Raw genomic sequence first — 24,018 nt, 5'->3', positions numbered from 1 at the left:
GGGGGTCTATTTTTTGTGTTCTTGATTATGGAACACCTAAAAGGAGCTTCTTTGGATGGTAAATTGCAGATTAGTTCTGTTAGGATTTGGCTATGTAATTGATTACTGAAAATTAGTAGCTAGACTTGTAGGTTTTCGTCTGCATTTTTGCTTGAACTGAGTTAATTGTGGGTGTCAATGTGTTGTTGTTGTGGTGGTGGTGGGGGTCTATCGACGATTTTGTTTTTTTGTTTCTTGAATTGAGGACACCTAAATGTAGCTTTTTGAATGGTAATTTGCAGGTTAATTCTGTGAGTATTTAGCTGGGTAATTAATTACTGAAAATTAGTAGCTCAGAGTAGTCAAAAGCGAAAAACGCCAAAGTCTGATGGAGTTTTAAGCGCAAAGCACAAAACACAATTAAAGTGTGGGATTTAGCCAAGAAAAGCGCCTATGAAGAAACACCAAATCTATTATTATAAACACGGACAATAATTACTTTAGACAAAAGAATGAAAAAACTATAATTAAGCTATCCCACTTATTTCAATAACCTTAGCAAAGATATAAAAGTTTAAAAGGGGATACAGGTTTCCATTAACATGATGGGCGCATAATTGGGCCAATTTGCCACCACAAAGGCATTTTTGCCCAATTTATAATAATTCAGGGCCATTTTTGGACCTACAGCCAAATGGAGGGCAATTTTATTCTATATACAGTATTTCAAGGCCATTTTTGTCCCTTTTCCGTTCTTGAATTGAAGGTGAAATTTCTTGATTGTTAATAGAACACTTAAATGTAGCTTCTATGAATGGTAATTGCATGTTACTTCTGTGAGGGTTTAGTTGTGTAATTGATTACTGAAAATTAGTGGCTACATTATGTGGATTTTCATCTGTATAAATTTTCCTTTCTGTAAATTGAATTGTTGTTCTTTTTGTTTCTCCCTGAATTTTGGATACAAAATTTGGAATAGCTTAAAGTAACTTGGAATTAGTCATTCCTTGCGAATTTTGGATCATGAGCATAATATTCCTAGAAAATTGAACTGCTAAACTAAAGACCCTTTTCTAATCTAAAAATCTCTCGACTTTCCCTTTTTGTGATAAACGTCTTAACTAAATTATTGTTTAGTGAAACGGAATAAGATGCAACAGTGTTATCAGACAAATGCTAATGTTAATTATTAACAAACATATTCATATTGATATATTGGTTCACCTTGATATTCTGGAAAGCTTTAAAGCAATTTTGCATTTAAGATATGAATACTAAGATTACTATGCATTGCACGGTTTTAGGCCAAGCTTGATAACTAAGCTGAAAACTGTAACAATAGCTGAATCTCTTTGATGTTTTGGATGGATTTTGCATTGTGTCTTACCAGCTTCATGTACAATCTTTTGTTTGAATATATTAACAGGAACATATTGTTTAAAGTGGGAAAGTCTACCTCAGATAAGCTCGAAACAGAAAGGCTGCTTAATTTACTCGAGAAAGAAAAATGTTATACAAGCTGTTGCAGTTCCGATAGCACCTGCACCCTTAGACTCTGCAGAGGAGAGAAAACAATTAAGTGAAAAATATGGTTTTAGACAAATTGGAGAACCACTACCTGATAACGTCACAATGAGAGATATTACTGAGTCACTACCAAAGAAGGTATTATTATTTCCTCTGACAAAGGTTTTTGAAAATCTAAATGTTCGCTTATTTCCTTTAGAATCTGGTAATTGACATTGGTACATTAGTTGCTCACACAGTCACACTTCTTCCGAATGAGATGTACTGTTTGTATAAAAAAACTACAAAAATGAGTATCCAGTCCCTTTTGTGAAATATCTTCAAGTCAGTCTCCATTATTACAATGACGAACAAAAATGGACTCATATAGTGGCCAAAATAGAAATAATATTTTGTTTCCACTGGTTAGTAACTTGCTATCCATGGTGCAACTTTGATTTTAAGATTGTGTTTTACTGCACTAGGTATTCGAGATTGACGATGGAAAGGCATTGAAGTCAGTTTTGATATCAGTAACTTCATACACACTGGGGCTCTTCATGATTGCCAAAGCTCCATGGTACCTACTTCCCCTGGCCTGGGCTTGGACAGGAACAGCAGTTACAGGGGTGAGTTCTGTATTTCTTTCTTTTTTTTGGTATTTCTTTTATTTGTTCTTGCCATTATTCTATTTTTATGTGATCTCTAATGCAGCAGAGAAAGGAAATCATGTTAAAGACAGCACAGATCAACTTACTTAACTTTTTCGTGCCCATCTCCAAATCGGAATTTAGCCTATTTATTTCCTCATTTATTTTTTATTTATATCCTTTTCTTAACCATAAATCTCAAATTCGATTTTCTTTGTTTGGTTTTATTTGTGAAGTTCTTTGTAATAGGACATGATTGCGCTCACAAATCCTTCTCAAAGAACAAATTATTGGAAGATATTGTTGGAACACTAGCCTTTTTGCCATTGATATATCCCTATGAGCCATGGAGATTCAAGCATGATCGGCATCACGCAAAAACAAACATGTTAGTCAAATGACCCTTGTCCATTTATTTTCTTCAAATTAATTACATCTTTGTTTTTGGCATGACCTGTGAAATGTCAACGACTTAATCTATTATATTTAGCTGTTCAACTGGAAATTTCAAGGCTAATACCACTGGTTAGACAGGAATACCGTACCCATTGACATTGTGTATAGATTTAATTCTGCCTTGTTCCTTTAATGGCTTGTCTATATAGGAAAACGAGATCCATTTTATAACTTTTCTGACCCATACTTTTGCCAACTGATCCTACACAAGTCAGAGAATAGGCATATATGTGTTTAACAGCTTCAAATTAAGGAAGCCAGCTTTATCGATGTTCAAATTTGCTCTTCATGTCTAAAAGTGGTAAAAAAATAGTTGCCGTCGCAGCCTGTATATTAATGTAGTATGCCAGCTCTTTCGAGTAATGATAATTAAAGCAACCACTTGAAGAAATCTTTTTCCATCAATGAAGCTTCCCTTGCAATTGTTTAATATATTAGACTCTGGCACTTTATACTCATTATTCATCTATATGTAAAAACTGGAACTTTCACTTTTCTCTATTCCAGGTTGCACGAAGACACAGCTTGGCAGCCTGTTTGGAAGGAGGAGTTCGATTCAGTCCCTGCTCTGAGGAAGGCAATTATATTAGGTTACGGCCCTATTCGACCTTGGATGTCTGTAGCTCACTGGTATGCCATTATAACTAATCATTTTGCTGTGAAAATAGCCATATTTTCTAATTTGTATGGTTTTTTTTTTAATAACTTCTTGATTCTTAGCTACTATTTTGGATCTTGATTTAGGTGGCTCTGTCATTTCAATTTGAGTAAGTTCAGACCAAATGAAATTGACAGGGTGAAAATAAGTTTGGGTTGCGTCTTTGCTTTTATGGCAATTGGCTGGCCACTGATAATCTGGAAAACAGGGATTATTGGATGGATCAAATTCTGGTTAATGCCATGGTTGGGTTATCATTTTTGGGTAACAACAATTTCTGCTTTCCTGTGATTACCTCTTGGTACCTCGTTCTTGAAATTTTGCTATAGAAAACTTCCTGTACTAATAAGTTTTTATTCTATTCAAATGATCAGATGAGTACTTTTACGATGGTTCATCATACGGCACCCCACATACCCTTCAAAACTTCTGATGAGTGGAATGCCGCTCAGGCCCAGCTGAATGGCACAGTTCACTGTGACTATCCTAGTTGGTAATTGATCTCTCTTATCCTCTTTCATGAAGTTATTGGCTAATCTTGTTCTCCCTTGGTTTCAATTTGTTTGTCTTACTTTCCGTTTTAGTCTGTTTGAAAAAGAATGCATCTTTCATAATTTGGCAACTATTTAATTTCAACATCTTACATGGCATGTTTAAGATCACAATATTAAATGACATTTTGGTACGTTATACATATCTTTAGCTTAAGACCACAAGATCCTAAAGTGTACTTTATTTTCTTTAACTCCGTGCACGGTCAAACTAAGGCAAACAAATTGAAATGGAGGGAGTATGAATTAACTGCAGATACTTTAGTGGGTGGAAGATTTCTTGAAAGTAAGATCCACTTGCACCCAATGGGGGTGACTTAGGTCAATGAAGTTGAAATAAAATCACAAAGATCAGGGTTCTAATCCTAATAGAGGCAAAACCTAGGGGAATTTACCATCTGCATGAGTGTTGGTGGATAGAGTTAGCCGATATCTGCATTCGTAGATGATGTAGGTATTCAGTTGAATTGTCGAGGTACACAAAACGAGCCCGTCTCACCACTGTTATTTGGAAAGAAAAAAAAAAGCTCTTTAATTGCCTTTTTTGTCCATGAGACTAGCTGAGCGTATTCTAGTGACAAGGGATAAGATCTTGAAACCAAGTTTGGTAATTAGAAAACAATTGGATCTTGCCGACAAAGTCATAGGTTATGCTTCCTATGCACAAAAATGATGCAGTTTTTCTCCTAATATCATGAATTTGGAATGCATGTTTCCCACTGCTGCGACTATGTTTCTACCTGATAAAGGAAGAGGTGACCTCTTTTTTTCTTTGTTTACTGCTCCCCCCTTCAATGAGTTCCTTTGAATTTCAACTTCTGACCGGAGAGATAGAACATTTGTTTAGTGATAGAGTTTCCCGGTACCTGTGTTGGTTTGAGGTAGCATGCGCCTCGTGGAATTGGTCAAGGTCTGCGCAAACTGGCCCCAGATACCACGGTTATAAAACAAAAAATGAAAAAGAACAGATCAAAGTCCTGTTAAAGCTGACCACTATATCTTTTTCAGAAAGTGGAGAAATGAAAATTGATCACAAGAATTATATTTATGGAAATCTTAATTTTTCAAAGTGATCTTAATGGAAATTTCATGAAGAACAGAAGTAGGAATTTCTGCTTGGACTCTTCAAAAATGTCAACGGGAGTGTGTCAGATACTGCAGAAGTAGTGTATTTTTGGAGAATCTGACACGGGTGTGGCATCAAAAGTGAAGAGTCTGTGCAACTTACTGAGCACACCACATCTCTGTTCCCACGATTCATATCCTGGAAGAAAGATGGATTTGTATTATCTATCTGACTATGATCAAAGTCTCTGTCCGTTTTTGTGATCCTGGGTTGGCTATTCCATTGTTTGTGGCAACCTTGGCAATTTCCTTTTAGCCAGAGATGAAAGAAAAGGACACCATAAAAGGACAAATTACAAAGAGTAAAAGAAGTAAAAAGACTAGACAAGTATTCATTTTTTTGTCTCATATTTTTATTTTCTGATCTTTGCTCTTTCTTTTCGACAGGATTGAGGTTCTTTGTCATGATATCAATGTTCATATTCCCCACCACATATCCCCCAGAATACCAAGTTATAATTTACGGGCAGCTCATCAATCTCTCCAAGAGAATTGGGGAAAGGTATCGTGACTTGGCATTTTCTCTAATACTGTTCATTTCTTTTTAATGACGTTTGAATGGGATATCATTTTTTCTGTTTGATGGAGGAAACAGAAAACGCAAGAGTAAGGACAAAAAATGAATATAAAAATTTCATCTTGATCTCTAAAATCGTCTTCCATTGCTATTGACAACATTGTGTTTTGCTTGACACCTAACAGTACCTGAACGAGGCTTCATGGAACTGGCGTCTAATGAAGACAATACTGACAGTATGCCATGTCTATGATAAGGAGCGGAATTATGTTGCATTTGATGAAGTTGTCCCTGAAGAAGCCCAGCCAATCACATTCCTTAAAAAAGTAATGCCAGACTACGCTTGATTAACGTGCACCTCAAAAGGTCAACTTTCACTTGCTTCATTCTTTGGGAAGGTATCCTTCCAATCCTTTTGGGTCCGGTCAAGCGGTCCAGTGCCCAAATGTCAAGTTCTCACAAATATTGTAAGACTTGTTTTAACTCATCAAAGAGAGAAATATCTTCTCCAGAAGTTTCTTGGTAGTGTTAGTGTAGTATACAATAATTTAAGTTTCTCGCGATTTTGTCTTCTTTTTTGACAAGTACCCATGAATAACATGTTGCTTATTTAATACCAAAGCTTCATTAAATTCTTCTCCCTACGGTCGACTCAATATAATCTGCCAAGACTTATGTTATGCCAGTATCCTCAAATCTTGTTTTACATATGTAAATGTAGATGGTTGACAGTAATTTACCTTCATTACTCATCTGTCCATTGTCATTTTGCATTTGGAATTTGAAACCTCATGCTAACAGGTTGTAAAACCTGATGCACTTAACATTAAAGTATTGTCTTGAACAGGTGGAATCATAATTTTGATTACACTTGCTGCTTTGTTTATCGTAAACAACCTCTCTACCTCCAAAAGATAGAGGGTAGGTAAGGTCTGCGTATATCCTATCCACTGGGTATATGTTGTTGTAGTTGCTTTGTTTAATGATCCTTGTTTTGAGATAATGTTTTTTTCTGGATACTTGAAATACGCCGGCGAAAGTCAAAGGGTGCATGAATTTTTATGTTGTTTGTGGGGCTTCTTAACTGGGGATTTGCTCCTAATTACAGAAGTTTGAACTTATTTTAATGATCTGCATTATGATAATTTTGAAATTTTGTCGTGTTATTAGGCGTCGTGCCATTCGATGAATATTATTATTAATTATAAAGAAGTGATTAGTGGTGTCATTAAACAAATATTGCTGGCTCCAGATTTCATGAATGGCAGTCTAAAAGACAAGAGTAGGCATTTGTTGATATCATATATATGAGTATGCTGTTTTTACAGTTGCCAACAATTCTGTTTTAACTGCAAAAGATGAATAAAAGTGCCCCTAGGCACCCCACTGGTTGATGAAGTGAATAAAATCTTGAGAGATTACGATTCAGTTCTTGGCAGTAACAAAAAATGATAGATTTCTTTCCATCTGCTAAGTATTGATGGACTAAGTCACTTGGTACCAGTGTGCTAGTGGGATGTAAGAAATAACCGTTGGAATAGCTGAGATGCATGCAAGCTGGTCTGGACTTGGCCGTTTAAAAAACAACTTCAAAGGAAATGAGATACCCTACTGAAATGAAAAAATAAAGCAAAACTTTACCTCCTTTTTTCTTAACAATAAATAATCTGGAGACTGGGTGAGTAGTTACAACTGCTCACATGCAAATGGTATCTACCACCCCACCCTCAACCCCTTTAACTTCTTTTTTTTTTCGTTTTTTCATATGGTGTTTGATATCTGTATTGGGGCAATCTAGATTCATGTCGATATTCCCACATTAAGGGGTTGGGCTGAGGTGTGGGGTGAAATGCTTTCTAACAAAGACGACTTCATACCTAAGAGTTTGAACTCGGGGTCTCTAGTTAAGAATGAAAAAATACTTATTATCACTCGGGAGCTTTTAGTTGCATTGGGTTGTACAACTACATAAAGAGGAATAATCTTTGTTAAAAGCTTAGGTCAAAAGAAAAGTTGTTGTATGGGGGTTTGTTCAAAAGAGACTTGCTAGTACTTACTTTATCATAAGGTGGTCCAATGAATCTACTAGAGTTGTAGTAAAGGTCGTCCAATGAATCTACTAGAGTTGTAGTAGAGCGGTAACTACTCTATCCTTAATTAGAGGTTTCGACTTCGAGTCTTTGTTAAGGAGCAACTGACCTTCCAACAAATGACTTTCGGACGCGAATCTTGATCTAGTCTAGCAATGATGTACTAGATATTGAAAGAATGCATCTATTAGAAGCAAGGCAAAGGTAAAAATTTGAAATATTGATTGCTAAGCAATCATTTTCCTTTAACTTTAACATGTCAGTTTTTCATATGTATACTCAAACTTCACAAATCTAGAAAGTATTACAAACACTGATTTCTATTCAATTTCTCTAATCCTAAAAAAATCTACATTAGTCACTCTTTAACAATCTGAAGAAAAAGATAACAAAATCACTCACTTAAACCCCTTCAAAACTACATAAAAATCATATAATTGGTGGAGGTGATGTCTCCCATATATCAAACACATTTTCCTCGCTATGAAGAGCGAAAAGACGGTCACCACCAATAGAGAAATCACAAATGGAACCACCATAGCTTCGTCGAAGCCTTGATGTAAGTACCCAATCAGGGCCACAGAACACAGAGATGCAGTCATTCATCGATGAGAACAACTGTCCGTCGTGCAATGCTAGTTTAGGATAACATGGCTCATCCGGCATTTTCCCTTTCATCAGCCTGCTTCTTGAACTCCACCTTACACTTCCAGCATTCCTCCTCAAATCCATAAACCCCAAATCTTCATACTCGTTCACGACACATATTGAACTCGTTTCCTCCATTGCTATCGCGTCCCTAACTCTCCTCTCGTCAGTTATAGGCGTGCCAATATCAGACCATGACCAAACCATACTTTTATCCCTAAAATCCAACAAACTAATGTAACAATTATCCTTCCTTGGAAACAAAGTAGCAACTAACAAACAGTTTGTACCATGTAACCATTGTAACTTATCAGCATCACCAAGTGACCAACCGGGCGGCTCGTAGAAAAAATCAATCTGTTTCCCAGTTACTTGATCCCATACACCAATACCATACTCATTACTTCTACCTTTACAACTAGAAAACAACTTATAATCTGAACTAAAACTAAGCGCGCCAGCAGTATAACTCTTGACTTGATTTTCATGTTTGACATTAAATTTATACCTTAGCTCCCCAGTTGATGCACTAAACAACCCCATACCCCCATCCCCTTTACCTAATCTTTCACAAGCACTCAACACAATATTCTCAGAATCAAGCCAACCAGCATCATTCACCCTTTGATAATCAAGATTAATAGGAGGATGTTCCTCCATCATCCAATCATACACATGAACCATACTACCATGAGCCACACAACACCCGCCATCCGGGCCAGCCCGGATGGCAGTGCCATCACCAGGAGCCTGGCCCGTTACTGAACGGGCCAGACGGAGCCTGTTTCCATCAAATGGACCCCATTTAGCTGACCTGACATGATCTAAAAGACCATAAAACAAAGCCTCTCTATACAACAACTTTTCAGGAAGATTTTGAGGTAAATAAAGATCCCCTGTTCTAAGCAAATCAAGAAGGACTGAGAAACAATTAGGGTTTCTATCAATGAAATGTTCAATGATTGTGGCATCAGAATTCAAGTTCCATTCATCATCAAACATAGCTCCAAATAGAGAATTTCGACCAGCATTAGCTAAGGTTGTTGCTGTAGTTTCGAAAATTCTACCACCAACATTAAATTTCACTCTGTCTTTCTGAATCCCCATAACTCAAATTTACAGTAATCTGATAAAACAGGGGACCTGAAATCAAGAATTGAACTAAAAAAAACACCTAACTTGAAGAAAAAAAAAAGATACAAACAGAGAAGTCGAAAAAAGGCTCTTTAAATTCTACTGAAAATTTTGAATTCAAGACTTCTTACAAGGACCAATATGGAAAAGAACTGATTTTTAATGGTCCTAACAAGGCACCTATCATGATTATGACCAAACAGAAGGAAAAAACAGAGGGAAAATGGTGGAAAAAGAAGAAAAGATTCAATTTTGACAAAATTTATGATATGGGTATTGAAGATTAAAGGATTTGAGAGATGGGTTTTGAATTTTCTTGAGAGAATTTTGGTTGGATTTGGACTTGAGAGGGTATTGGGTTTCAAAAAATTGAATTTTGTTGTGTTTTTTCTTTGATCTTTTTTTCTTTTCTACTCTTTTAATTCTCTTTTTTTTTTTGAGGTCTTGCTTAAGTCTGAACACAAGCTATATGAGCTTTTTATAAATTCATTGTCTTATGTGGGTCCCACTTTAGCATCCTTTTATAGTTGGCCATGGGATTATATGGATTTTTGATCAAATGGTCAAGAAAAATTTGGTAGTTGTGTTGTAATTCTAAAAAAAATGGTTAAATGGGGTTTCATTTATTTGTTTAGGGATAGTTGCACTTTTGGTCCCTTAATTAGTAATGAATTATTATTGTTTTGATCCTTTTAATATTTGGTCAAACATATGTAATCATGGCATAATACATAAAAATGTCTCTCCAGACGATAAAAAACACCTAAGAATATGATTTAGTGGTATATGAAAGTGAGTGGAAATGAGGTCTTATGTTTAATTTTCAACAAAAACACTTGGATGGACGAAGTTATCGTATACCTATGCTAAGATAGCAAATATTTGTTGAAATTAGTTGAAATACACGCAAGTTGTTCCAGATACTATCGTGATTAAAAATATATAATGCTTGGTAAAGTTTCACAAAGATCAAAATTAAAATTTGATGATATTTGAGGGATTAAAAATGATAATATCCATTTATTTATTTGTTTGTTGGTTAGTTAAGTTCTTCTTCTTTATAAGAAAAGTCAGCTTATCTTTTGCTAGACATAAGAAGAAGAGAGCGTGTCTTGTGCGTTATGTGTTTCTTTATGTTTCCCAATGCTTATTTTTTTATGTCAATAGAAACTTTAGGAAGTTGTCATGAAAAAATTGGAGATTGTGACCAATTATTATGTCTTGGAGTCTGTTCAATTATATATATATATATATATATATATATGAGTATCTCGAGGGTCTTTCCGAAATAGTTTTTCTATTTCCATGTATGCATGGTATATGCTGATTTTTTGAGTTTCATAAATGAACTATCATGTATGTGAGTTTTATCTGAGCTATCACCAATCATTTATCAAAAACATATATGATAACTAAAATATATCTAGAATAGTTGATGTTAGCTCAAATAAAAAATCGCGCACTTGATATTTTTGATATAATTCAAAACTTGAGATACTTAAGATATATTTGTTTGTGACCATAAAACTCTCTATGTGTATATTAAAATAGGATCACCCATTGAGTCATCATTCTCATCCTTCTTTTTTCATCTCATTCTGATCCTTTTTTATTGTTTTGTTTTTTTGTTGTTTTGAAGTTAAGATAAGTACCCTTTTTCTTTTCTGTAACTATTTTCTTTTTGAGGTTGTTAAAGATAAGAGTTTTCATTATTAATTAATGGAAAGATGTCCAAATTTGTTTCTATTTTGCTCACTTAGTCACTTTTGATCTATTTGCTTATGTTCAAATTTACATTTTTTAACTTCTTTCTTATTATATAGTTTAAAATTACAATTCGCTAAGAATTTCATTAAAAATAGCATAGTATTAATATTAAATTAAAAGTTTAACGGATGACAAAGTTGTTCAATTTCAATTAGTACAAAGACGAATTTGACACTTGTAACATTTCTTATCGTTCTATGTTATACCGAAGTAGAGGGGTAGCTTTTAACTTATCGATTTAGCAAATCTAATAGCTTTCAAAATCAATAAAATTTTATATCGAGTTAATTATAGAAACTTAAGTTATCTAATATCTTAAAATTCAGAATCAATAAGATTCTAATCCAAAATCCACATATAATCATACATTAGTTTCAACTTCAAACGAATTTACAATTATTATATACGTTTAAAAAAACATCAAAGGGTAGGTGGTTCTATTAAAAAAAATGTAGGTCAAGAACTCTTCTCTCTATAGTTTTATTTAATTTTATTTGACTTGGTTAAATTATATTAAAATTATGAATTCCATAGAAAAGGTGGAATGAATATTAAAAAGCACAGTAACTACAAATCAATATAGACAAAAAAAATTCATAACAAACACTTGAAGGAGACAGAAAAACATATTTTGTAATATAAAAATAAATCATGTAAAAACTAAATTTTTCATATTTATAAATCTATGAAATGCTTTACTTATAAATGTTGTTACAGAAAATCATCATTATCAAGTGATGACAAAGTGTAGGTAAGTTTTTTAATTATATGATCAATATTAGTATAATTATTTATTTTCTAGATTATTTTTTATATATATTATAATAAAATATTATATTAATTATTTTTTTAAGGGACGTATAAAATTCAAAATAAACGAGTAAACATGAACGGAGAATATCAGAAAACTTCAATAGGACGCAAACCTCGAATATTTTTTTCTCTACTTGGCTACTTTTTTTTTTAACATAGAGAGACTTAAAAAAAGACCTCTTCAAAGTTATTTTATATTATATTTCTTATTGGTCTTTGAGATAAGGATATAAAGAGATGATGATAAAGTTATATGTTCGAACCATGAAATTTGACGTTTGTATTATGGTTTAATTTATTGGCTATATAAGGAATATTATGTTAGGTTTTTTGTTGAACTCTTATAAATATGAAATATTTTGGGTATGTCATGGTTTATATGTTGTAAATTCAAGTCATGAAGTTAATTATTAATATAAATCAAGTACACGATCATGTTTTACCTTTTAAATTATGATCCTTTTTTGAATTTTGTACAAAATATGAAATACTTTTTGTGCATTCGTTTGTGAATTTAAATTGTCAGCCACTATAATGCTTATATTATGAGTTATCCTTGTTATATCCTTTAAATTATGATCTTTTCCTAATTAATTTAGACAAATATAAAATATTTTATACATCGAAATTTTGATAAGGATATCCTAACTTCCATCCTCTTAATTTATCTCACACCCTTATCACTTTAAAGTGCTGGAAAGTTAGATTGGTTACAGTTGGGATTTTTAAAATTTTTCTTTTTTAGCATATGGTTTTTCAGAACTATTATACCTTTGGATTTCACAATAATTATCAGATATGATTATTATAGTTTTTAAATAAATAAAATGGGATTTGGTAGCTGCAACTGTTATATCTCATAATATATATTCACAATAACTATCAAATATGATTATTATAGTTTTTAAATAAATAAAATGGAATTTGGTAGCTGCCGGGGCGGCTCTTGCTTATAAAATTTAAGGCATTGACCTTAGGCCCCCCGTTTTTGGGGGCCTTAAATTTCTACAAATAAAAAATTATGTATTTTAATTTCATTAAAATAGAAGAAATCAAGAAAACATTGTTTTGGACTCTTACATTTTTTTCGCTAACACTCACATTATTTATTATTTTTAACTCTTTTTTGCACTCTATTTTTTCAAATTTTTGATAGTTAGAGTAATACACTCTCAAAAATATGAATCAATAGTCGAAAAGTGTTGAACAAAGTAAATTACAAATTCTTTTTTTATTTCTTCGTAAATTTTCATATTAAAGTAGGCATACAAAGTTATCAACTTTTTGAATCAGATTCTATGATTCTAACTCTTATCTTTAAAGTTTATCAACTTTAAACTTATAGAATTATGTTCATAATTCATATAATAATTGTCTTAATAAAAGGATGTTTTTCAATGTTGAATTGATAAAATCTTACCTTAAATAATAATTGAAAAAAGTATTTGAAAAAATTATTTATATAAAAGATATTTAGTAGTAATTTACATCTAAAAATTTAGAAAAACAAATAAATACAAAGAAAGTTTATTTAGATTTTAGGCCTCTAATTAAAATTTTGCTTTAGGCCTCGAATTATGTTGAGCCGCCCCTGATAGCTGCAACTGTTATATCTCATCTCATAATGAATAATATGTGATAGTTACTAATGAGAGTTGTTATGTATTATAATTGAAGAATTGGTGGCAAAAAAAGCTTAAAATAGAATTTACAATTATGGTTTGCTTAAACTTGAATCCAAAAAAGATGTTTCAATAATTAATCTTTCTTGATTTGAGAGCTTCATATTTGATTGCCATAGGTTTGTTAGATCTATGAAACTTAATTATTTCATTATCATGCCCTTAAACCACTAAAGTTCCTAATTATCATGATGGCCATAAGCTAATATTTGTTTACTATGAATGTTCGATCACTTTTCGATTTATGTGGCTTTGACATAGGTCATGCGACTCGATTATTTTATCAGGTACTTGATAATTTTATTAACTAAAGCTTAGCCTAATGAGAGGAAATCACTATAGCGTTCTTTGTTTGTGTTGGAATTCATTGTTTTTTTTATTGTTAAATTAAGTAAATCTCTTCATGATTTTCATTATTTTGCTAAAATTTGAGAATTTAATTGGCAAGTAACAAATTGAATATTTGTGGGGTTTAGATGACTCTCTAAAGGTTGGTTTTTAATTTTAGTGCTTGTCAATTTTCACATTGTTTTCCAAGTCCATTTTGGTGTTTCTAGTCAAAGTAAAAAACAAAAAAAATGCACTGTATTTATTAGATAAACACAAATCATCATCCAAATCTTAAGATTTTAAAAAAGCAGATTATTAAAGAATCAAAATTTGCACCATTAAATTACTAATTAAGATATGATAAATAAATTATTACTTAATAAATATGAGTTGTTTTGGCCACTTTTTTCAAGTTTTGTGGCTGCTTTTCTGGTAAGGGTAGGGTCAGGTTATGAAATTTCCATTTGGAATTAAGTCATTTAATTTAAATTCAAGTTGGAAAACAATGATTAATTGTGCTAAAATTCAAAACAAAATAAAATAATGAAGACTTTATTTTTGATAGGATGATAAAAAGACCACCAAAATATATTGTATGAGACTACTCCTCTCTTAATCAGAGATTTTAAATATTTTTTTTTTAAAGGGAATACTTTCATCCAAATAAAGTCTATGTGGCGTGAAATCAAATTAGTCAATCTTTAATATAAGTACCGATCGATGATTTTTTTTTAAGAAAAAAGGAAGATAGAAAGATAAGAAAGATTTCCAATTTTGACTTGGTCAATGGCAATTTGCAGTTTGGCAAATGGGAGTTACAAAGGTCAATATGTTGATGGCTTAACAAATGAATACAACCATTCATTTTGATAACAGAATAATACAAGTATTTATTTTATATTCACTATCAATAAAATAATTTTTTATTCAGTGAAATTTAACATATCATAAAATATTACATATCTTAATTGAAAAGAAATAGGGGTAAAAATTTCTTGAATTATGAGTCTTGATTGGATTTTAGACTTATATAGGAAGCGAGATAATAGCAAATACAAATTATATTTTCTCGTATATTTTCGGAACTTAACATCGATAACATATTCCATGTGATTTCACAAGTACAATATGCAGAGTGTATGTAGATTTTACCCTCCACCTCCACCCCTATCCCATCTCCGCCACCTTATATGAGGTAGAAAAATTATTTTCGATAGATCTTCAACTCATAGTAATTACAAGAACCATTTTCATTTAATTATTAACAAATTTATCCACAAAAACCCTGACAAATATAAATTCATACCTATATATATATAAGTTGACTAGCTAGCAATAAAGTGCTGAAAAAACATAGAAAGATCGTGGTAGACCTTACTGTCATTTTACGTGCAATTTGGTCCTCCTAGACTTTTTAATTTCAATGTTCTAAAGCAAAAAAAGTCAATTCAGGGAAAATGGCTAAATTTTTCGTCTGACTAAATCTAAATTCGCAACGCTTTAATCCTAACCGTATTTTTTTTCATTCCCATGTAGGCTCGTATCCAAGACCTTTGTTGGTGTTTTATGTTCTTAATGTTAATCTTAGAGCCCGTTTGGATTGACTTAAAAAAAATAATTTTTAAATAAAAAATAAAAAGTCAAACTGAAAGGACTTTTAAGTCAAAAAATAAAAAGCAAGGGGAGACCTACTTTTGATTTTTGACTTATTTTAAGTCACTTTTTACCTTGCCAAACACTTCGTAACTTATTTTAAGTCATTTTTGACTTATTTTAAATTATTTTTTATATTTGTCAAATACTTCCAGAAATAAAAAATTGACTTAAAAGTAGATATGACCAACTTTTAAGCCAATCTAAACAGACTCTTAGTCATGACTTATTGAACAACCTTTTAATTTGTGAACTTTTTCATCACTTCACATAAAATTGATGATAAATTTATTTAACAATCTTTTTTTATGTGTTTTTTTCTTAATTAGCTTTTATTTTGTGTGTAGGAACTTCTATATGTTAGCTAAACAATCGTTATCTAAAATATGTCAGCTTAAGTGATTAATAGTTATGTTAAAACATATGATAGGTTGATTAAAGTGGAAATGACCTTCCTAAACAAAAATATAAACATCAATCAAAAAAGAAATGAATTCTTTATTAAGCAATTCTAACTAGCATGGATTTTTTTATTTAAATTGATTGATAGAAAAAAAAAATATACATTTTGGATAAAGCATAATACTTTGTGAAAATGTATTATTCATTCATCGAAGAAGTGTCTAAATGGTCACAAATTAACAAACTTATAGTTGTCTAATTACTAAGATGGTCGCAATGATTTAGCTCGAGCAATTATACTTTACTAAAAACACAAGTCTTCAGACTCTCCTCAAAATTGTAAAATGTAAACACAAGGGCTAATTGCAATATAGAAAGATAATGTTGGCGGTAATATTTACGTATAATATCTTATTTATATGTTAAAAAGTTATTAAATATTTATAAATGTTTGAATGTGAATTTATCAAATTGTTATATATTACTTTGAGATAATTATAGAGATTCATATACTTTAAATTTTCGATCCATCTATATTTGAATCCATGAAAACTCCTACAAAATTATTATAAGCAAAAGTCATGCATGCATGTTTAACGTATAATAATTTCCTCCATAGAAACCAGTCTGCACGTTAGGATTAATTTAATTTAATATATACTGATTAAATTAAAGTCTGAGAATCTAGGAATCCTGGAATTTATTTTTTTAATCTTTTTGCACAATATTAAAAAAAAATATTCATAAAATAATGTTTTTTTGGAATTTCAACGCTATAGGTTGAATATTAAAATACAATATAATGATTGATCTAATTATTATAATTAGTTGATATATTATTAGTTTCTCCCACCAAAAGTATATTAATCGATGTTTTGTTACAAACATGAGTTGTGGTGCATTGGTGGGAGTGTTTCACCTTAACCAGAGGTCTCGGGTTCGAGTCCTGGGTATGGAAGAAATTCTGTTGGGAGCGCCACCCCCTAGTGAGCCCTGCAGTACGCGATCCAGATTTAGTCGGAGCTCCAATGTGGGCTCCAACACCAGGTGAGAAACCAAATTTTTTTTTGATGTTTTGTTGCAACTTGCATCCACCACAACTAATTGTTAAAAAAATCATTTCTCGTTTCATATTAATTTATGTGATATTTTTTGTTTATTCATGGTCACGATTTAAGTTTTGACCTCGTTAAACAAAATTAGAAAATAATTTTGTGACCAACACATTAAGTAGCAAAATCCTAATATATCACCTGTGTTTAAAATTGAGCATTTAAAGTTTGAACTTGGAATCAAATAATATCATTGCTTAGAAACACACTTAAATCGTAATAGTGATTTCACTGACAAAATTGAGAGAATAATCTAAGTAATTTGATCATTAGGTAGCATGTCTTGAAGTCTTAATATTTATAGTGAATGTTTTCTCTTTCGTTGAAGGGTTGGGGCCATAATAATTTGTTTACTAATAAGAGAAGAAAACAAAATTTTCATGAATATATCTACTGGCATAGTAAAAAAATAATAAATCAAAAGATGTTCAAACTTTGTATGGTGAGTAATATTTTTTTTTTTAATGATTGGATGCTTCAAAATAATAATAATAATCAAGCTACACAATTTAACTAAATTATAATTTTTTTAACAATTTTAATTAAAAATAGTCTTTTATGAAACTAAACACGATTTTTAAGATTGGATTTACGTTTTTGATCCATTTTAGTTTCATGACCTTAGGCCCAATTTCATTCGAATAATAACAAATTTTACTTTTCGATAATTGGGTGCACCAAGAAAATAATAATCAAACAACATAATATTTACTTAGATTATAATTTTTAATAAAAAACAATTTTTAAAATAAAATTAATCATGATTTTTAAGGTTGAATTTTTGTTTTTGGTCCATTTTAGTTTCAGGACCTTAGACCAATTTTAAAGCAAAGGTCCATTTGATTTTAAAAGCTGATTAGGCGCAGCAAGATCAAGTTTTGAAGCGATTTTTTCTTAAAATGTTATATATAGAATTATCTAGTAATTTTTAGTTTCTTTATACAATTTAATTTTTTCAACAAATATTGTTTGGATGACCATCCTAACATCATAATAACTCCGCCCCTGGATATATTACTACGTGTTCTCCTATCTTCGTATATATATAGAAAAAACAATTTCCTTCAAAATTTAATATAACAAAAACCAATAGAATTTTGATATATATATATATATATATATTTATCTTATTTATTTTGTATCCACAACTTGAACATATATATATCCTCTCATTACGTCTTTCTAATCATGGTAGTTAATTATAATTAAAGAAAATTTCAACGTTAAGTTTGTATTCTACGGATGAACAACATGTCACTATATATAGTTTGGGGTTATTTCATCAAATTGTCATATTATTTCATGGAGAAACTTAGATATATTTTACCATCATATATATTAAAATTATCTATACTTTTAAAATATTACGTATCTTACCACTAATTAAGAGTTTTCTATCATATATTGAGGAAGATACACTTAGATACATATATTTTTGCTACATGTATCTGACCACTAATTAAGAGACTTCGACCATATATTGTGGAAAATACACTAAATACATGTATTTTTGCTATCAGATACACTAAAATAGGGAGAGAGGCCAACAAGATGGGGAGGCAGACGAGCAAAATTTGTTATGTAATACAGATAATGGGAATCACACTAGATATATGTATCACACTATGTACATATATCTAGTGTGATTCGCATGTATCTCGAAACCAAATACATAGGAGAGTTGTTGTGAGATGGGAGAGAGGCGAACAATATTTGTTAATGTATCTAGATACATGTGAATTCATTTGGATACATTGTATCTAGAACAAATTACACATAATTTTGACCTCACAATTCCAAGATACATGTATTTGAACGCACCAAAATCTAGTAAGATACTCTAATATTACAAATTAGAGTGTATCTAAGTAATTAGCTCATAAACTAATAGGATTTAGGTAAATTTTCTTTATTTAATCAAATAGTGTCAGGTTACTAATTTTGTATTAAATTTTGACTGGTCACTAGAATTGTTGGTCAAATCATAAAAAACACCTCCAAAATTAATCACAATTTTTGATAAATCACTAAAATTTAGCCACAAAATCTTTGACGGATCACCAAAACTTTTTGCGTAAAAAATTCACCAACACATTTTTTTTTGCTTCAAAATTTATCTTAATTAATTAACTCCAAATAATTCCAATTTGATATACAACCTTCTTATACCCAAACACAAATATTGTGGGACAAAGCCCAAAGCTTGTTTATGTATAGCTGGTGAGAGCTCATTCTGTATGGTCCAAGTTAATACAAGCCCATTAACTTAATTGCAACCCGTGTCTGGTGTTTAATAGGTTTTAATTTCGTACAATTATTTGGTATTCGATATTTTCTAGTTCGAGTGTTGGAGGACATATATATATATATGTATTATGTCTAAATTAAACAAGTAAACACATATGTCCAATGTGGCCATTTGTGTCTTATGTGTATTATAATGTCATGTAGGATGTGTGCATGTGTGTCTATTTGTTCAATTTTATATAAGTTTAAGTTTCTACTTTTATACATCTAAAATTGAAGGACATGTATATTAGCTGAGACCAAACTAAATGACACATTTATGTAAGTTTTAGTGTCTACTATAAAAATAAAAATAAAAATAAAATACTTTATGTACATTATATAAGTACTGGTGTTACCATTTGAGACAGTGAATTGAAGAGGACATGAAGATTATATTATATAGTATATACAAAGGGCAACTATTAAGTATTTGTACATTTGGAATTATATTCAAATCTTTCAAATACGTTGTGATGTTCTAAACGAAAGACTATACCAAGCATTATTAATAAATGAGTGAGTTATTGATCCGTTCAATAATTATATAAGTTAAAATGAATTGAGCTAAAATATCGATTGTAATTCTACTTGTTTAATACTTACTAAGTTTTAATTATCTTGTTTGTACATTTATAATTCTAGGTACCTAATAAAACTTCATTTCTTTATTAAGACTATATAAGTAACATACTAAATAAAAAAATTGTCTTTGTTGAATATATTTTTGATAAAAAAATTCATGAGTCAATATTGGCTATGTATCAATCCATTTTTTATGGATTGAAATTAGTTAAATTAATAAATGGACAGAGGTCACTCAAAATTGAGCGAATTATATTTTTATTGACTAATTTGACACCTCGAAAAAATAAGTAATTAATAAAATCAATTTCCTTAAGATTTGATACAAAAAAATATGTGCAATATATTAAACTCTTGTTATGCGTGTATACAAAAAAGCTTGGTTTAATAGGATTTTATCTTATATTTTTCTATTAACGACGTGAACATACATGTGACTTTTCTTCACACAATAACAACTTTTACTTTTTGCCAAGATTAAAATCTTTTTTTTTCAATGTACATAGATAATTAAATTTTTTCTATATAACAACATATCATTATAATAATCATTAAATTCTCACACAAATTTCTATCTATATTTTATATTTATATTATTATTTAGAAGCATGATGACGATCAACGACCAGTGGCAAAAAGGATAATAAATCAAATATACAAGGGCAAATTATAACTACTATACTAAAATTTGTTGATATTTGTGCACTCATGCTCAGACCAAGGCTCTATTTTTTTTTTAATACTCTAGAAGTATCTACATCTTTCTCCACTCCTCCTATGAAAAAAAATAAATATCTCATTTGCATCAGTTTTCTTAGATTTTCAAGACTAAACGGTTGAGAGTGTTTCCAGGTATGTTTTATTCACATTTTTGCTTAAATCTCTTCGGTTAAGTTTTTCAATTTTCAATTTTGAGTGATCATTTCTTTTTTCTTGCTCTTAATCAGTCCTTTTCAAATATTCAAAGATTCTTTTTTCTTGCTCTTAATCAGTCCTTTTCAAATATATTCAAAGATGGCTTCTGTTCACTTTCTTAATTGGATATTACAACACTAGGTCGTTCCAAAAATATGAATTGATAAAAAAAAATAAAATCAGAACTGTGTGTTTTCTTCTATCTTCTATTTTCTTAAAATTATCTCTCTTAGATTATGGATAATTGAGATTTCTATGTTCTGTTGTGCTCGTGTTTAATGGTATAACAGAGCCTTCATCTTTAGTATTGAGACACTCATATAGCTAAAGCATCACGACAAAGGCAGTCGCTTTCTTGTGAAATATTCTTGCCAAAGAAGAATACCTAACAACCGACTTAAATGATATAGTAAAAATATGTGTTTAAGTTTTAGTATAAGTTAAATTTTCAAGAAAAGAGATGTGAGTTCCAATAAATCCTATTTGCTTACCAATATACTAATAGTAATTCTTAAGCTTTGAGTAAATAGGAATATAACGTGAATATACCCAAACTGCAGTTGTTTCATGTTTGATATTTTTTCCCTTACACTTAAATTATTTGTATGCTTAATTGGTAGTGTTTGTATTGGATGGCTGGTGGAGCAGTATTTGTTAAGCTGTCCAAGCATGATACTTAGTCACTTTGCCTATACATGTGTGTTTTTCTGCTTATTGAATAGCATCGAAGTGCTGATCGATCCGGTCTATTTTTCTGTTGGTTAGGCTAGCTAAGTATTGTTTGATGTTATGCTACTGCTGAATTAGAAGTTAGTTACAAATGTTTGACCTCTTCTCACTGTTGCTACGTTTATTAGAATAGAAATAAAGCTTAAAAAGACAGTCAAATACCAAACACCCATCACAGAGAAGTTCAAATAGCATAAAAAGAACACATCTTTCAATACAAAAAGTACTTAAAGATTCAAACTTTATGAACAAAAACCAGTATAGCAAAGTGAAGAACCCCACATACAAGAAAGTTGGGATATGTCCTACTAACCTTTTTCTATTTTTGTATCTCTAAACAAGACAAAAACAATAGATAAACACTTGCTTTTAGGCTTAAGCCTATATCTTCTTTCTTCTACCTTTTGATAAACATTGATTTGGTACAGCAGTAGAGTACTTAATTTAATCCCATTAATTTAGGGAACCCCCATATAACAAATTTTCCTAAAAGAACGTTAAAGCTGGAGAAGAATTTCAATAATTTGATTTGAATTTATACTGCAGAGTGTACCGTTGCTGCTGTGTAGAAAACAATACTGCTGGTGGGTGAGTTTTCAACGCATGGCTCCCACTGTGAATTTGACTATTTATGCTTAACTGGGAACAAAATCTACACTAATATATTTTATAAAATTGCCTTTTCCCTATTACATTAATTTCTTCTTACTCTTATTATTTATTCGATACTTACATTGAAATTCGACAAGATAAATTACTCTCTCACAAAGGGTTCTGATTACTCTCTCACAAGGGTTCTGATATATTATCATAATATGATATGAGCAGAAGCATTTTGGAAGGAGAGAGAAGGATCTACATAATATTCACACTTTTTCACTGTTTCTAATTATTTGTTTACTTTTAAAGTGAGTTTATTATTTTAACCCTATTAATTATAAAGTAGATGCATTAAAAATTTAAAATTTTCACGAAATTCTACATTTTTCAAAGTAATTAATTGAGAGTATAATATGTAAAAATGAATTGTTCTTTCTTGATTTTTCAAAAGGAACAATTAATTTGGAATAAATAAAAAAAGAAAAGTGCACAAGTAATTAAAATTAGAGAGAGTATTTTTTAAAAGAAAATGTTTGAATTAACTTGTGCACTTATTATTCACATAAATTTCAAATATATGCTTACTCTACCAACTACGAATTAATGAAAGTTCAATTTCAATGAATACATAATTAAATGTACAAAGATTTAACCTCTAAGACAAGCATTTTAAATTTACTTGTGAACAAATGATAGATAGAGAATCAATTAATTATGAATAACTTTTACAGAAATTTACTTAATTTATTCATTCTTTTATGATTTTCATTTGTTTGTTACTATTTTCATTCCATATTCTCTTATGCAATACTTTTTAAATCTACCTCTTATTTTTAGCATTTTTTACTTTTTTCTCTGTTGTACATCTCTATTATATTAGATTTAATATATGGTTTGAACTGTTAATTTTACAGAATTTTCACTTCGTTGCGGTATTTGTTCGCTCCTGTGTTTCGCTTTTCTCTCAGTGTGGTAAGTATTACTCAACTAATCCCTTATTTAAAATTATTAGTATTATTTATCGGATAATTATTTTGTGTAAAATTATTTTGATCCCAAATATGTCAAGTGATAGATATCATAAAAATGTGCATGCTTTTCAAAAATCAAAGATAGAAATGCTAGGAGACGCGAATTATACAGATTGATGCCACCTGAGGAAAAACAGATTCTTCTAGCACGTCGTCGAGCAAAGAGAGCTGAAATGAGAAAACATAATTTATCTGAAAGTTCAATGAATAATGATTTGACTACTGCATCATCTTCCAATTGTTGACACCAAATTTTGACCTTCCCTCCATAAGATTAATTTTCAAGCTTCTTAATTTGCAATGGTTTGGAATAATTAGTTTTACAAAACTCAAAACGATAAATAAATAATTTTCTAAGTTTTAAAGTAATTTTAGTCACTTTTTATAAATTTTTTTTAAATATATATGTTTTATATGATTTTTTATATAATTAGTATATATTTTATAAATATTTCGAGAATCATCTCAAAAAAAAAAAATGATTTTAATTTTAGTAAGTATCTTATTAAATTAGTTTAGTTTAAATTATGAGTTTGATTTTAAGTCATTTAAGTTTAATTGAGTTTATTATTTTATTTCGTTGAAATCAAGAAGCTCGTAAATTAATTATATTAATTCATCATATCTAAATTTTAGCCAAATTTTGCAAATCAACTCAATATGGTTAATTCCTTAAATTCAATTGGCTATAGTTTCAATCAATTTGGTCAAATCCTCAAAACCTAGTCTTTTATTACAATTCTAGCCTCTTCTTTACCTCACACTTAATTCATTTAAGACCAAAAATTGGGCCTGTTTC

The 24,018-nt window shown here is 30.5% G+C and overlaps 2 protein-coding genes and 1 long non-coding RNA gene across 3 annotated transcripts in view; 2 read left to right on the top strand and 1 right to left on the bottom strand.

The window, feature by feature from the left end:
• The window catches only part of LOC125876173 (omega-6 fatty acid desaturase, chloroplastic), a 6,650-nt gene extending 564 nt beyond the window's left edge, over nucleotides 1-6,086 (top strand). Inside the window, exons 3-10 of the mRNA XM_049557292.1 lie at nucleotides 1,406-1,644; nucleotides 1,971-2,114; nucleotides 2,372-2,523; nucleotides 3,099-3,221; nucleotides 3,336-3,513; nucleotides 3,624-3,742; nucleotides 5,313-5,427; nucleotides 5,628-6,086. Of these exons, the coding sequence (XP_049413249.1) occupies nucleotides 1,406-1,644; nucleotides 1,971-2,114; nucleotides 2,372-2,523; nucleotides 3,099-3,221; nucleotides 3,336-3,513; nucleotides 3,624-3,742; nucleotides 5,313-5,427; nucleotides 5,628-5,789 (1,232 nt within the window). The 3' untranslated portion in view covers nucleotides 5,790-6,086. The remainder of the gene's footprint in view (nucleotides 1-1,405; nucleotides 1,645-1,970; nucleotides 2,115-2,371; nucleotides 2,524-3,098; nucleotides 3,222-3,335; nucleotides 3,514-3,623; nucleotides 3,743-5,312; nucleotides 5,428-5,627) is intronic.
• A 1,663-nt stretch (nucleotides 6,087-7,749) lies between these two features.
• Nucleotides 7,750-9,758, bottom strand: LOC125876651 (BTB/POZ domain-containing protein At2g24240). The gene has a single exon (XM_049557874.1). It carries the CDS (start codon nucleotides 9,285-9,287, stop codon nucleotides 7,962-7,964), a length of 1,326 nt encoding a protein of 441 aa, XP_049413831.1. The 5' UTR covers nucleotides 9,288-9,758; the 3' UTR covers nucleotides 7,750-7,961.
• A 10,939-nt stretch (nucleotides 9,759-20,697) lies between these two features.
• On the top strand, nucleotides 20,698-23,197 carry LOC125875471 (uncharacterized). Its single transcript, XR_007447421.1, has 3 exons — nucleotides 20,698-20,796; nucleotides 22,135-22,176; nucleotides 23,103-23,197. It is a non-coding gene; the product is annotated as an uncharacterized LOC125875471 (long non-coding RNA).
• The last annotated feature ends 821 nt before the right edge of the window (nucleotides 23,198-24,018 follow it).

Source organism: Solanum stenotomum, chromosome 9 (genome assembly GCF_019186545.1).
Source record: "Solanum stenotomum isolate F172 chromosome 9, ASM1918654v1, whole genome shotgun sequence".
NCBI lineage: Eukaryota > Viridiplantae > Streptophyta > Magnoliopsida > Solanales > Solanaceae > Solanum > Solanum stenotomum.
Note: the sequence above shows the minus strand (reverse complement) of the source record. Positions and strands in the feature narration are given on the sequence as shown.

What these genes read in the sequence shown, in the direction of transcription:
- LOC125876651 (XM_049557874.1), bottom strand. Translation starts at nt 9,287, where the DNA reads ATGGGGATTCAGAAAGACAGAGTGAAATTTAATGTTGGTGGTAGAATT.